Source organism: Salvelinus fontinalis, unplaced genomic scaffold (assembly GCF_029448725.1).
Source record: "Salvelinus fontinalis isolate EN_2023a unplaced genomic scaffold, ASM2944872v1 scaffold_0124, whole genome shotgun sequence".
Lineage (NCBI taxonomy): Eukaryota > Metazoa > Chordata > Actinopteri > Salmoniformes > Salmonidae > Salvelinus > Salvelinus fontinalis.
Genome location: NW_026600333.1, coordinates 134457 through 149360, shown reverse-complemented (window position 1 = coordinate 149360; position 14904 = coordinate 134457). Strand labels below are relative to the sequence as shown.

The 14904-nt window shown below is 41.9% G+C and overlaps 1 protein-coding gene and 1 long non-coding RNA gene across 10 annotated transcripts in view; one reads left to right on the top strand and one right to left on the bottom strand.

Annotated features, from left to right (window-relative positions):
* Positions 1–12433, top strand: part of LOC129843358 (protein FAM117B-like) — a 30840-nt gene extending 18407 nt beyond the window's left edge. For 2 of the 9 annotated variants that reach the window (XM_055912059.1, XM_055912058.1), the window contains exons 6-8: positions 30–246; positions 440–560; positions 7083–12433. In XM_055912059.1, coding sequence (XP_055768034.1) covers positions 30–246; positions 440–560; positions 7083–7422 — 678 coding nt within the window. In that variant the 3' untranslated portion in view covers positions 7423–12433. The remainder of the gene's footprint in view (positions 1–29; positions 247–439; positions 561–7082) is intronic. The other 7 variants (XR_008757823.1, XR_008757822.1, XR_008757820.1 and 4 more) reach the window with 7 other exon arrangements.
* LOC129843359 (uncharacterized) lies at positions 12252–13524 on the bottom strand. Its single transcript, XR_008757824.1, has 2 exons — positions 13317–13524; positions 12252–12938 (listed from the first exon to the last, which is right to left on the bottom strand). It is a non-coding gene; the product is annotated as an uncharacterized LOC129843359 (long non-coding RNA).
* Between the last annotated feature and the right edge of the window lie 1380 nt (positions 13525–14904).

The window sequence follows — 14904 nt, the reverse complement described above, 5'->3', positions numbered from 1 at the left end:
CAGTGTTATAATGTGTGGTTTGGGTTCAGCCCCAAGATGTCCCAGACGGACACCGCGCCCCCCCACCCCTCCCCCCCCAGCGCAGCAGCTCCACCCGAAGCATCGACACACAGACCCCCTCAGGGGGGGGCCTCGGTGGCGGTAAGCATAGCAACAGCAGCAGCCGGCCCGACTCCATCTCTCCCTCCTACCTCACCATCCTCAACGATATGGGAGGAGGCAGCCCCTACCCCGCAGAAGAGAAAGGTACACACACACACACACACACACACACACACACACACACACACACACACACACACACACACACACACACACATATCCATAGCTTTGTCCCCCTCACCCTGAATATTGTGACTGACCTGCTTCCTGTCTGTCTGTCTGTCTGTCTGTCTGTCTGTCTGTCTGTCTGTCTGTCTGTCATTCTGTCTGACCCCAGAACTGGGGCCCTGCTCGCCTCTCCCGAAGTATGCAGCGTCTCCGAAGCCCAACAACAGCTACATGTTCAAGAGGGAGCCGCCGGAGGGCTGTGAGAAGGTCAAGTTCTTTGAGGAGTCACTGTGAGTACAGCCTAACCTTAACTCTTGACCTCTAACCCCTAACCCTAACCCCTGACCCTAACCCCTGACCCTAAACGTCCTGAGGGCTGTGAGAGTACACCCTAACTCCTGACCCCTGACCCTAAACGTCCTGAGGGCTGTGAGAGTACACCCTAACCCCTGACCCTAACCCCTGACCCTAACTCCTGACCCTAACTCCCTACCCCTAACTCCTGACCCTAAACGTCCTGAGGGCTGTGAGAGTACACCCTAACCCCTGACCCTAACCCCTGACCCTAACCCCTGACCCTAAACGTCCTGAGGGCTGTGAGAGTACACCCTAACTCCTGACCCTAACCCTAACCCCTGACCCTAACCCCTGACCCTAAACGTCCTGAGGGCTGTGAGAGTACACCCTAACTCCTGACCCTAACCCCTGACCCTAACCTCTGACCCTAAACGTCCTGAGGGCTGTGAGAGTACACCCTAACCCCTGACCCTAACCCTTGACCCTAAACGTCCTGAGGGCTGTGAGAGTACACCCTAACCCCTGACCCTAACCCCTGACCCTAACCCCTGAGGGCTGTGAGAGTACACCCTAACCCCTGACCCTAACCCCTGACCCTAACCCCTGACCCTAACCCCTGACCCTAAACGTCCTGAGGGCTGTGAGAGTACACCCTAACCCCTGACCCTAACCGCTAACCCTAACCCCTGACCCTAACCCCTGACCCTAACCCCTGACCCTAACCCCTGACCCTAACCCCTGAGGGCTGTGAGAGTACACCCTAACCCCTGACCCTAACCCCTGACCCTAACCCCTGACCCTAAACATCCTGAGGGCTGTGAGAGTACACCCTAACCCCTGACCCTAACCCCTGACCCTAACCGTCCTGAGGGCTGTGAGAGTACACCCAAACCCCTGACCCTAACCCCTGACCCTAAACGTCCTGAGAGCTGTGAGAGTACACCCTAACCCCTGACCCTAACCCCTGACCCTAACCCCTGACCCTAAACGTCCTGAGGGCTGTGAGAGTACACCCTAACCCCTGACCCTAACCCCTGACCCTAACCCCTGACCCTAAACGTCCTGAGGGCTGTGAGAGTACACCCTAACCCCCGACCCTAACCCCTGACCCTAACCCCTGACCCTAACCCCTGACCCCTAACCCCTGACCCTAACCCCTGACCTCTCCTTTCTCATTTCAAATATCGTAATAACAATACACATTAACAACAGTTCCTCAACGTCCAAATTTGGTTAAAAGCATTATCCAAATCCATAGGATGTAGTGATCGCAATATAATAGCCATATCCAGGAAAGCCAAAGTGCCAAAGGCTGGGCCTAATATAGTGTATAAGAGGTCATACAATACGTTGTGTAATGATTCATATGTTGATGATGTAAAGAATATGTGCTGGTCTGTGGTGTGTAATGAGGAGCAACCAGACGCTGCACTTGACACATTTATGAAACTACTTATTCCAGTTACTAATAAGCACCCATTAAGAAAATGACTGTTAAAACTGTTAAATGCCCTTAGATTGATGAGGAATTGAAAAATGTTATGGTTGAGAGGGATGAGGAAAAAGGAATGGCAATTAAGTCTGGCTGCACAACCGATTGGCAAACGTATTGCAAACTGAGAAATGTGAGTAAACGGAATAAAAAGAAGAAACTACACTATGAATTAAAGATAAAGGATATAAAGAATGACAGAAAAAAGCTTTGGGGTGTCTTCAATGATGTTAACGATGTTACAGCATATAACCACACTCTGATACCATATAACCACACTCTGATAACATATAACCACACTCTGATAACATATAACCACACTCTGATAACATATAACCACACTCTGATAACATATAACCACACTCTGATGTTACAACATATAACCACACTCTGATAACATATAACCACACTCTGATAACATATAACCACACTCTGATACCATATAACCACACTCTGATACCATATAACCACACTCTGATACCATATAACCACACTCTGATGTTACAACATATAACCACACTCTGATAACATATAACCACACTCTGACAACATATAACCACACTCTGATAACATATAACCACACTCTGATACCATATAACCACACTCTGATAACATATAACCACACTCTGATAACATATAACCACACTCTGATAACATATAACCACACTCTGATAACATATAACCACACTCTGATAACATATAACCACACTCTGATACCATGTAACCACACTCTGATAACATATAACCACACTCTGATAACATATAACCACACTCTGATAACATATAACCACACTCTGATAACATATAACCACACTCTGATACCATGTAACCACACTCTGATGACATATAACTACACTCTGATGTTACAATATATAACCACACTCTGATAACATATAACTACACTCTGATAACATATAACCACACTCTGATAACATATAACCACACTCTGATGTTACAATATATAACCACACTCTGATACCATATAACCACACTCTGATAACATATAACCACACTCTGATAACATATAACCACACTCTGATACCATATAACCACACTCTGATAACATATAACCACACTCTGATAACATATAACCACACTCTGATAACATATAACCACACTCTGATGTTACAACATATAACTACACTCTGATGTTACAACATATAACCACACTCTGATAACATATAACCACACTCTGATAACATATAACCACACTCTGATAACATATAACCACACTCTGATGTTACAACATATAACTACACTCTGGTGTTACAACATATAACCACACTCTGATAACATAAAACCACGCTCTGATAACATATAACCACACTCTGATAACATATAACCACACTCTGATAACATATAACCACACTCTGATAACATATAACCACACTCTGATGTTACAACATATAACCCCACTCTGATAACATATAACCACACTCTGATAACATATAACCACACTCTGGTGTTACAACATATAACCACACTCTGATACCATATAACCACACTCTGATACCATATAACCACACTCTGATACCATATAACCACACTCTGATGACATATAACCACACTCTGATGTTACAACATATAACCACACTCTGATACCATATAACCACACTCTGATACCATATAACCACACTCTGATACCATATAACCACACTCTGATAACATATAACCACACTCTGATAACATATAACCACACTCTGATAGCATATAACCACACTCTGATACCATATAACCACACTCTGATAACATATAACCACACTCTGATACCATATAACCACACTCTGATACCATATAACCACACTCTGATAACATATAACCACACTCTGATAACATATAACCACACTCTGATAACATATAACCACACTCTGATAACATATAACCACACTCTGATACCATATAACCACACTCTGATACCATATAACCACACTCTGATACCATATAACCACACTCTGATACCATATAACCACACTCTGATACCATATAACCACACTCTGATACCATATAACCACACTCTGATAACATATAACCACACTCTGATAACATATAACCACACTCTGATACCATATAACCACACTCTGATAACATATAACCACACTCTGATAACATATAACCACACTCTGACAACATATAACCACACTCTGATACCATATAACCACACTCTGATACCATATAACCACACTCTGATACCATATAACCACACTCTGATAACATATAACCACACTCTGATACCATATAACCACACTCTGATACCATATAACCACACTCTGATACCATATAACCACACTCTGATGTTACAACATATAACCACACTCTGATGTTACAACATATAACCACACTCTGATAACATATAACCACACTCTGATAACATATAACCACACTCTGGTGTTACAACATATAACCACACTCTGACAACATATAACCACACTCTGATGTTACAACATATAACCACACTCTGATAACATATAACCAAACTCTGATAACATATAACCACACTCTGATACCATATAACCACACTCTGATAACATATAACCACACTCTGATACCATATAACCACACTCTGATACCATATAACCACACTCTGATAACATATAACCACACTCTGATAACATATAACCACACTCTGATCAACATATAACCACACTCTGATAACATATAACCACACTCTGATAACATATAACCACACTCTGATGTACAACATATAACCACACTCTGATAACATATAACCACACTCTGATAACATATAACCACACTCTGATAACATATAACCACACTCTGATACCATATAACCACACTCTGATAACATATAACTACACTCTGATAACATATAACCACACTCTGATAACATATAACCACACTCTGGTGTTACAACATATAACCACACTCTGATAACATATAACCACACTCTGATACCATATAACCACACTCTGATAACATATAACCACACTCTGATAACATATAACCACACTCTGGTGTTACAACATATAACCACACTCTGATGTTACAACATATAACCACACTCTGATAACATATAACCACACTCTGATAACATATAACCACACTCTGATAACATATAACCACACTCTGATAACATATAACCACACTCTGATGTTACAACATATAACCACACTCTGATAACATATAACCACACTCTGATGTTACAACATATAACCACACTCTGATAACATATAACCACACTCTGATACCATATAACCACACTCTGATACCATATAACCACACTCTGATACCATATAACCACACTCTGATAACATATAACCACACTCTGATACCATATAACCACACTCTGGTGTTACAACATATAACCACACTCTGATAACATATAACCACACTCTGATAACATATAACCACACTCTGATAACATATAACCACACTCTGATACCATATAACCACACTCTGATAACATATAACCACACTCTGATGTTACAACATATAACCACACTCTGATAACATATAACCACACTCTGATACCATATAACCACACTCTGATAACATATAACCACACTCTGATGTTACAACATATAACCACACTCTGATAACATATAACCACACTCTGATACCATATAACCACACTCTGATAACATATAACCACACTCTGATACCATATAACCACACTCTGATAACATATAACCACACTCTGATAACATATAACCACACTCTGATAACATATAACCACACTCTGATAACATATAACCACACTCTGATGTTACAACATATAACCACACTCTGATAACATATAACCACACTCTGATAACATATAACCACACTCTGATAACATATAACCACACTCTGATAACATATAACCACACTCTGATACCATATAACCACACTCTGATAACATATAACCACACTCTGATGTTACAACATATAACCACACTCTGATAACATATAACCACACTCTGATACCATATAACCACACTCTGATAACATATAACCACACTCTGATAACATATAACTACACTCTGATACCATATAACCACACTCTGATAACATATAACCACACTCTGATACCATATAACCACACTCTGATAACATATAACCACACTCTGATAACATATAACCACACCCTGATAACATATAACCACACTCTGATGTTACAACATATAACCACACTCTGATAACATATAACTACACTCTGATACCATATAACCACACTCTGATAACATATAACCACACTCTGATACCATATAACCACACTCTGATAACATATAACCACACTCTGATAACATATAACCACACTCTGATAACATATAACCACACTCTGATAACATATAACCACACTCTGATGTTACAACATATAACCACACTCTGATAACATATAACCACACTCTGATACCATATAACCACACTCTGATAACATATAACCACACTCTGATAACATATAACCACACTCTGATAACATATAACCACACTCTGATGTTACAACATATAACCACACCCTGATAACATATAACCACACTCTGATAACATATAACCACACTCTGATAACATATAACCACACTCTGATGTTACAACATATAACCACACTCTGATAACATATAACCACACTCTGATACCATATAACCACACTCTGATACCATATAACTACACTCTGATAACATATAACCACACTCTGATAACATATAACCACACTCTGATACCATATAACCACACTCTGATACCATATAACCACACTCTGATAACATATAACCACACTCTGATAACATATAACCACACTCTGATACCATATAACCACACTCTGATACCATATAACCACACTCTGATAACATATAACCACACTCTGATACCATATAACCACACTCTGATGTTACTTACTTGGTTCTTTTCTCAACTGCGTGAGCCCAACATAGTAGAAGTTAACTCAGAACATTAAAACTAGCCATGTACAGCTTTTTGTGGCCAAACTGGTATTACTCCTCTTGTATAGGAAAAGGACTCTGCTAAGTAAATACCATAAATAATCTGTGTCATATTAGTGTTGAATGACAATGTTTTTGTGTTCCAGTCCCAGACCCCTCCAGGAGATTCCTCCCTTCCTGTGTCCGGACCGTAACAAGGTCAACTTCATCCCTAAGAGCGGCTCAGCCTTCTGCCTGGTCAGCATCCTGAAGCCTCTGTTACCCGCCCCAGAGCTCAGCTTCAGATCAGGGGTTGGCCTCCGCAGCCTGTCCCCCAGCTTGGTGCCTCTGGGTGGGGTTGGCCTGCGCAGTCTGTCCCCTTCCGTGATGCCTCTAGGTGGGGTGGGCCTCCGTAGCATGTCCCCTTCCCTAGGGGTATCCTGGGGCACCAGCACGGTCCACCAGCAACCCTGCCTGCCCAGACACCTGGAGGAACCGGAGAGCTAGAGGTCCACACTTCTGCCCTGGAGGACAGACTGCTGAATAACAGTCAGATGAACATAATACCCTGCTGCTGGAGACGTCTTCGACATGCTAACTCCCCTGGTCATAACTGTCCCCTGGTTCTACCTGGTCAACTCCACCCACTGGTCCTACCTGGTCCCAACGTTCCACTGATCCTATGTACTGAGAGGATACAGGAAATACTTTTTATTTTCATCGTATTAAACCACGAAACCACATTTTTAAATCGTTATTATGTTTCTTGAATTAAGATGTCTTCCAGTGTGAAGCTGTGTGGTTTCCATGGTTATCCAAGCTGTGTGGTTTCCATGGTTATCCAAGCTGTGTGGATTCCATGGTGATCCAGGCTGTGCGGTTTCCGCGGTGATCTGGGCTCAGAGATATCGTAGCAAAACTAAGATTGGGGGACGAAAGAAAAACAATAATGTGCCTGAAGACCTGTCTCGTGGTGTCTGTCCAGTGTTCTGCTTTGTCTGCCTCCTCTCGCTCTCTCTCATTCCCTCCCTCCTTTCCTCCCTCCCTCCCTTCATCCCTCCCCTTTCCTCCCTTTCATTTAAGGTTGGTTAGGGGTCATTTAAGGTTGGTTAGGGGGTTAGGGGCCATTTAAGGCTGATTAGGGGTCATTTAAGTTTGGTTAGTGGTCATTTAAGGTTGGTTAGGGGTCATATAAGGTTGGTTAGGGGGTTAGGGGCCATTTAAGGCTGGTTAGGGGTCATTTAATGTTGGTTAGGGGGTTAGGGGCCATTTAAGGCTGGTTAGGGGTAATTTAAGGTTGGTTAGGGGTCATTTAAGGTTGGCTAGGGGGTTAGGGGTAATTTAAGGTTGGTTAGGGGTAATTTCAGGTTGGTTAGGGGGTTATGAGTAATTTAAGGTTGGTTAGTGGTCATTTAAGGTTGGTTAGGGGCATTTAAGGTTGGTTAGTGGTCATTTAAGGTTGGTTAGGGGCATTTAAGGTTGGTTAGGGGTCATTTGAGGTTGGTTAGGGGTCATTTAAGGCTGGTTAGGGGGTTATGAGTAATTTAAGGTTGGTTAGTGGTCATTTAAGGTTGGTTAGGGGCATTTAAGGTTGGTTAGGGGTCATATAAGGTTGGTTAGGGGGTTATGAGTAATTTAAGGTTGGTTAGTGGTCATTTAAGGTTGGTTAGGGGCATTTAAGGTTGGTTAGGGGGTTAGGGGCCATTTAAGGCTGGTTAGGGGTCATTTAAGGTTGGTTAGGGGGTTAGGGGCCATTTAAGGCTGGTTAGGGGTAATTTAAGGTTGGTTAGGGGTCATTTAAGGTTGGTTAGGGGGTTAGGGGTAATTTAAGGTTGGTTGGGGGTAATTTCAGGTTGGTTAGGGGTCATTTAAGGTTGGCTAGGGGGTTAGGGGTAATTTAAGGTTGGTTAGTGGTCATTTAAGGTTAGTTAGGGGTCATATAAGGTTGGTTAGGGGGTTACGGGCCATTTAAGGCTGGTTAGGGGTCATTTAAGGTTGGTTAGGGGGTTAGGGGCCATTTAAGGCTGGTTAGGGGTAATTTAAGGTTGGTTAGGGGTCATTTAAGGTTGGCTAGGGGGTTAGGGGTAATTTAAGGTTGGTTGGGGGTCATTTCAGGTTGGTTAGGGGTCATTTACATTTACATTTAAGTCATTTAGCAGACGCTCTTATCCAGAGCGACTTACAAATTGGTGCATTCAAATTTAAGGTTGGCTAGGGGGTTAGGGGTAATTTAAGGTTGGTTATGGGTCATTTAAGGTTGGTTAGGGGGTTAGGGGCTATTTAAGGTTGGTTAGGGTTCATTTAAGGTTGGTTAGGGGGTTAGGGGCTATTTAAGGTTGGTTAGGGGTCATTTAAGGTTGGTTAGGGGGTTAGGGGCTATTTAAGGTTGGTTAGGGGTCATTTAAGGTTGGTTAGGGGGTTAGGGGCTATTTAAGGTTGGTTAGGGGTCATTTAAGGTTGGTTAGGGGTCATTTAAGGTTGGTTAGGGGGTTAGGGTAACTTACTTAGGGTTCGGTTACTCAACTAGAATTAGGGCTCTATTCAATCTGGACGGCTGAAGCGTTACAGACCGTGTGATAGAAATGTAAAGGTCATTTTCCTATTGAGCCGACATATGCGGCGTTTACCGTGAATGCAGTCTCCGCTAACACAGGAACATCGCCTTCACATTTCTATCAGGTGGTAAAGTTGAACTTCAGCCATACAGATTGAATAGAGCCCTTTAGGGTCGCCGGGAGTTTTGGTGGTTATTACTAAGAGCTCAGAATGTATCCCGGTTAGGGCTCTAAACGCTCTACGTAACAGTACAGACTTCTAAACTACCCGTCGACTCAACAGAGAAATGCTCTTCTGTCAAAGTAGATGTTAATATTGGAGATTATATTAGGTCCTGTTTTACAACCTGTAGCAGTAGAGATGGGGTTAAAGGTCAACTTTGGACACGAAAAGACAGTCCAACTCCGCATCTTTCCCAGTTTTCTAAACATAAATGGGGTGTGCCTTTGGTGGCACATCAGTGTCATTCTAGTCAGGTGTGCACATGACCAACGTACAGTTGGAGTCGGAAGTTTACAAACACCTTAGCCAAATACATTTAAACTCAGTATTTCACAATTCCTAACATTTAATCCTAGTAAAAAGTCCCTGTCTTAGGTCAGTTAGGATCACCACTTTATTTTAAGAATGTAAAATGTCAGAATAATAGTAGAGAGAATGATATATTTCAGCTTTTATTTCTTTCATCACATTCCCAGTGGTTCAGAAGTTTACATACATTCAATTAGTATTTGGTAGCATTGCCATTAAATTGTTTAACTTTGGTCAAATGTTTCAGGTAGCCTTCCACAAGCTCCCCACATTAAGTTGGGTTAATTTTGGCCCATTCCTCCTGACAGAGCTGGTGTAACTAAGTCAGGTTTGTAGGCCTCCTTGCTCGCACACACTTTTTCAGTTCTGCACACAAATGTTCTATAGGATTGAGGTCAGGGCTTTGTGATGGCCACTCCAATACCTTGACTTTGTTGTCCTTAAGCCATTTTGTCACAACTTTGGAAGTATGCTTGGAGTCATTGTCCATTTGGAAGACCCATTTGCAACCAAGCTTTAACTTCCTGATTGATGTCTGTCTTGAGATGTTGCTTCAATATATCCACATAATTTTCCTACCTCATGATGCCATCTATTTTGTGAAGTGCACCAGCCCCTCCTGCAGCAAAGCACCCCCACAACATGATGCTGCCACCCCCGTGCTTCACGGTTGGGAAGGTGTTCTTCGGCTTGCAAGCCTCCCCCTTTTTCCTCCAAACATAATGATGGTCATTATGGCCAAACAGTTCTATTTTTGTTTCATCAGATCAGAGAACATTTCTCCAAAAAGTACGATCTTTGTCCCCATGTGCAGTTGCAAACCGTAGTCTGGCTTTTTTTATGGTGGTTTTGGAGCAGTGGCTTCTTCCTTTCTGAGTGGCCTTTCAGGTTATGTCGATATAGGACTCGTTTTACTGTGGATATAGATACTTTTGTACCTGTTTCCTCCAGCATCTCCACAAGGTCCTTTGCTGTTGTTCTGGGATTGATTTGCACTTTTTGCACCAAAGTACGTTCATCTCTTGGAGACAGAATGTGTCTCCTTCCTGAGCGGTATGACGGCAGCGTGGTCCCATGGTGTTTATACTTGCATACTATTGTTTGTACAGATGAAAGTCGTACCTTCAGGCGTTTGGAAATTGCTCCCAAGGATGAACCAGACTTGTGGAGATCTACAATTTTTTTCCTGAGGTCTTGGCTGATTTCTTTAGATTTTTCCATAATGTCAAGCAAAGAGCCACAGAGTTTGAAGGTAGGCCTTGAAATACACCCACAGGTACACCTCCAATTGACTCAAATTATGTCAATTAGCCTATCCGAAGCTTCTAAAGCCATGACATCATTTTCTGTGATTTTCCAAGCTGTTTAAAGGCACAGTCAACTTAGTGTATGTAAACTTCTGACCCACTGGAATTGTGGTACAGTGAATTATAAATGAAATAATCTATCTGTATACAATTGTTGGAAAAATGACTTGTGTCATGCACAAAGTAGATGTCCTAACCGACTTGCTAAAACTAGTTTGTTAACAAGAAATTTGTGGAGTGGTTGAAAAATGAGTTTTAATGACTCCAACCTAAGTGTATGTAAACTTCGACTTCAACTGTAGCTAGTTCATTAGCTAAGCTAGCCACTGTAGCTAGTTTGTTAGCTAAGCTAGCCACTGTAGCTAGTTCGTTAGCTAAGCTAGCCACTGTAGCTAGTTCATTAGCTAAGCTAGCCACTGTAGCTAGTTTGTTAGCTAAGCCAGCCACTGTAGCTAGTTTTTTAGCTAAGCTAGCCACTATAGCTAGTTCGTTAGCTAAGCTAGCCACTGTAGCTAGTTCATTGGCTAAGCCATCCACTGTAGCTAGTTTGTTTGCTAAGCTAGCCACTATAGCTAGTTCGTTAGCTAAGCTAGCCACTATAGCTAGTTTGTTAGCTAAGCTAGCCAGTAACTCCTCCACTATGTGTTGACATCATTTCACAGGATTTGTTTTTGGAGATCGGAAAGAAATGGCACTTCTGTAGCCAAATATCTTATTTAGCCATTTTTTTAAAGCAATAAATGACCATGTATGATGGTGCATTGATCAGTTATACTGTTTAAAATACATTATTTTTGCGCTTTTGCCCAAAATCGACCTTCAAATGTATTGGCAGAGATGTCCACCAGGGTAGACTGGAGGGGATGGGAGGTGAGTTGGTAATGAAATACTCAACTTGATGACAAATAAATACTTTTAAAGAAACGCACAAATGGAAAAACATCTCAAATAACAGTTTAATAAAGTTCCTTCAACATGTCTGCTGATAACAGCCCCGTTTCATCCCAAGACGTTACATACATCTTCGTTACATACATCCCCGTTTCATCCTATGACGTTACATACATCCTTTAAGTGAAATAAAAGGCAAAGTTGAATAAAATAAAGCATTTGTGATTGATATACATTCTTGTCTGTATGTTCAGGGAAAGTTTGGAAAGTATTCAGACCCCTTCCCTTTTTCCACATATTGTTACGTTACAGCCTTATTCTAAAATTGTTTACATTCATTTTTCCTTATCAGTCTACACACAATGCCCCATAATGACAAAGGGAAAACAGATTTTTAGAAATGTTTTCACATGAATTAAAAATAAGAAACAGAAATAGCCGTACAGTATAAATCCTACCTGCTGAAGGGGCTGTATGGTAGTATTAGCAGTACAGTACAGTATAAATCCTACCTGCTGAAGGGGCTGTATGGTAGTATTAGCAGTACAGTACAGTATAAATCCTACCTGCTGAAGGGGATGTATGGTAGTATTAGCAGTACAGTACAGTACAGTATAAATCCTACCTGCTGAAGGGGCTGTATGGTAGTATTAGCAGTACAGTACAGTATAAATCCTACCTGCTGAAGGGGCTGTATGGTAGTATTAGCAGTACAGTACAGTACAGTATAAATCCTACCTGCTGAAGGGTCTGTATGGTAGTATTAGCAGTACAGTACAGTATAAATCCTACCTGCTGAAGGGGCTGTATGGTAGTATTAGTAGTACAGTACAGTATAAATCCTACCTGCTGAAGGGGCTGTATGGTAGTATTAGCAGTACAGTACAGTATAAATCCTACCTGCTGAAGGGGCTGTATGGTAGTATTAGCAGTACAGTACAGTATAAATCCTACCTGCTGAAGGGGCTGTATGGTAGTATTAGCAGTACAGTACAGTATAAATCCTACCTGCTGAAGGGGCTGTATGGTAGTATTAGCAGTACAGTACAGTATAAATCCTACCTGCTGAAGGGGCTGTATGGTAGTATTAGCAGTACAGTACAGTATAAATCCTACCTGCTAAAGGGGCTGTATGGTAGTATTAGCAGTACAGTACAGTATAAATCCTACCTGCTGAAGGGGCTGTATGGTAGTATTAGCAGTACAGTACAGTATAAATCCTACCTGCTAAAGGGGCTGTATGGTAGTATTAGCAGTACAGTACAGTATAAATCCTACCTGCTGAAGGGGCTGTATGGTAGTATTAGCAGTACAGTACAGTATAAATCCTACCTGCTGAAGGGGCTGTATGGTAGTATTAGCAGTACAGTACAGTATAAATCCTACCTGCTGAAGGGGCTGTATGGTAGTATTAGCAGTACAGTACAGTATAAATCCTACCTGCTGAAGGGGCTGTATGGTAGTATTAGCAGTACAGTACAGTATAAATCCTACCTGCTAAAGGGGCTGTATGGTAGTATTAGCAGTACAGTACAGTATAAATCCTACCTGCTGAAGGGGCTGTATGGTAGTATTAGCAGTACAGTACAGTACAGTACAGTATAAATCCTACCTGCTGAAGGGGCTGTATGGTAGTATTAGCAGTACAGTACAGTATAAATCCTACCTGCTGAAGGGGCTGTATGGTAGTATTAGCAGTACAGTACAGTACAGTACAGTATAAATCCTACCTGCTGAAGGGGCTGTATGGTAGTATTAGCAGTACAGTACAGTATAAATCCTACCTGCTGAAGGGGCTGTATGGTAGTATTAGCAGTACAGTACAGTACAGTATAAATCCTACCTGCTGAAGGGGCTGTATGGTAGTATTAGCAGTACAGTACAGTATAAATCCTACCTGCTGAAGGGGCTGTATGGTAGTATTAGTAGTACAGTACAGTATAAATCCTACCTGCTAAAGGGGCTGTATGGTAGTATTAGCAGTACAGTACAGTATAAATCCTACCTGCTGAAGGGGCTGTATGGTAGTATTAGCAGTACAGTACAGTATAAATCCTACCTGCTGAAGGGGCTGTATGGTAGTATTAGCAGTACAGTACAGTATAAATCCTACCTGCTGAAGGGGCTGTATGGTAGTATTAGCAGTACAGTACAGTATAAATCCTACCTGCTGAAGGGGCTGTATGGTAGTATTAGCAGTACAGTACAGTATAAATCCTACCTGCTGAAGGGGCTGTATGGTAGTATTAGCAGTACAGTACAGTACAGTATAAATCCTACCTGCTGAAGGGGCTGTATGGTAGTATTAGCAGTACAGTACAGTATAAATCCTACCTGCTGAAGGGGCTGTATGGTAGTATTAGCAGTACAGTACAGTACAGTATAAATCCTACCTGCTGAAGGGGCTGTATGGTAGTATTAGCAGTACAGTACAGTATAAATCCTACCTGCTGAAGGGGCTGTATGGTAGTATTAGCAGTACAGTACAGTATAAATCCTACCTGCTGAAGGGGCTGTATGGTAGTATTAGCAGTACAGTACAGTATAAATCCTACCTGCTGAAGGGGCTGTATGGTAGTATTAGCAGTACAGTACAGTATAAATCCTACCTGCTGAAGGGGCTGTATGGTAGTATTAGCAGTACAGTACAGTATAAATCCTACCTGCTAAAGGGGCTGTATGGTAGTATTAGCAGTACAGTACA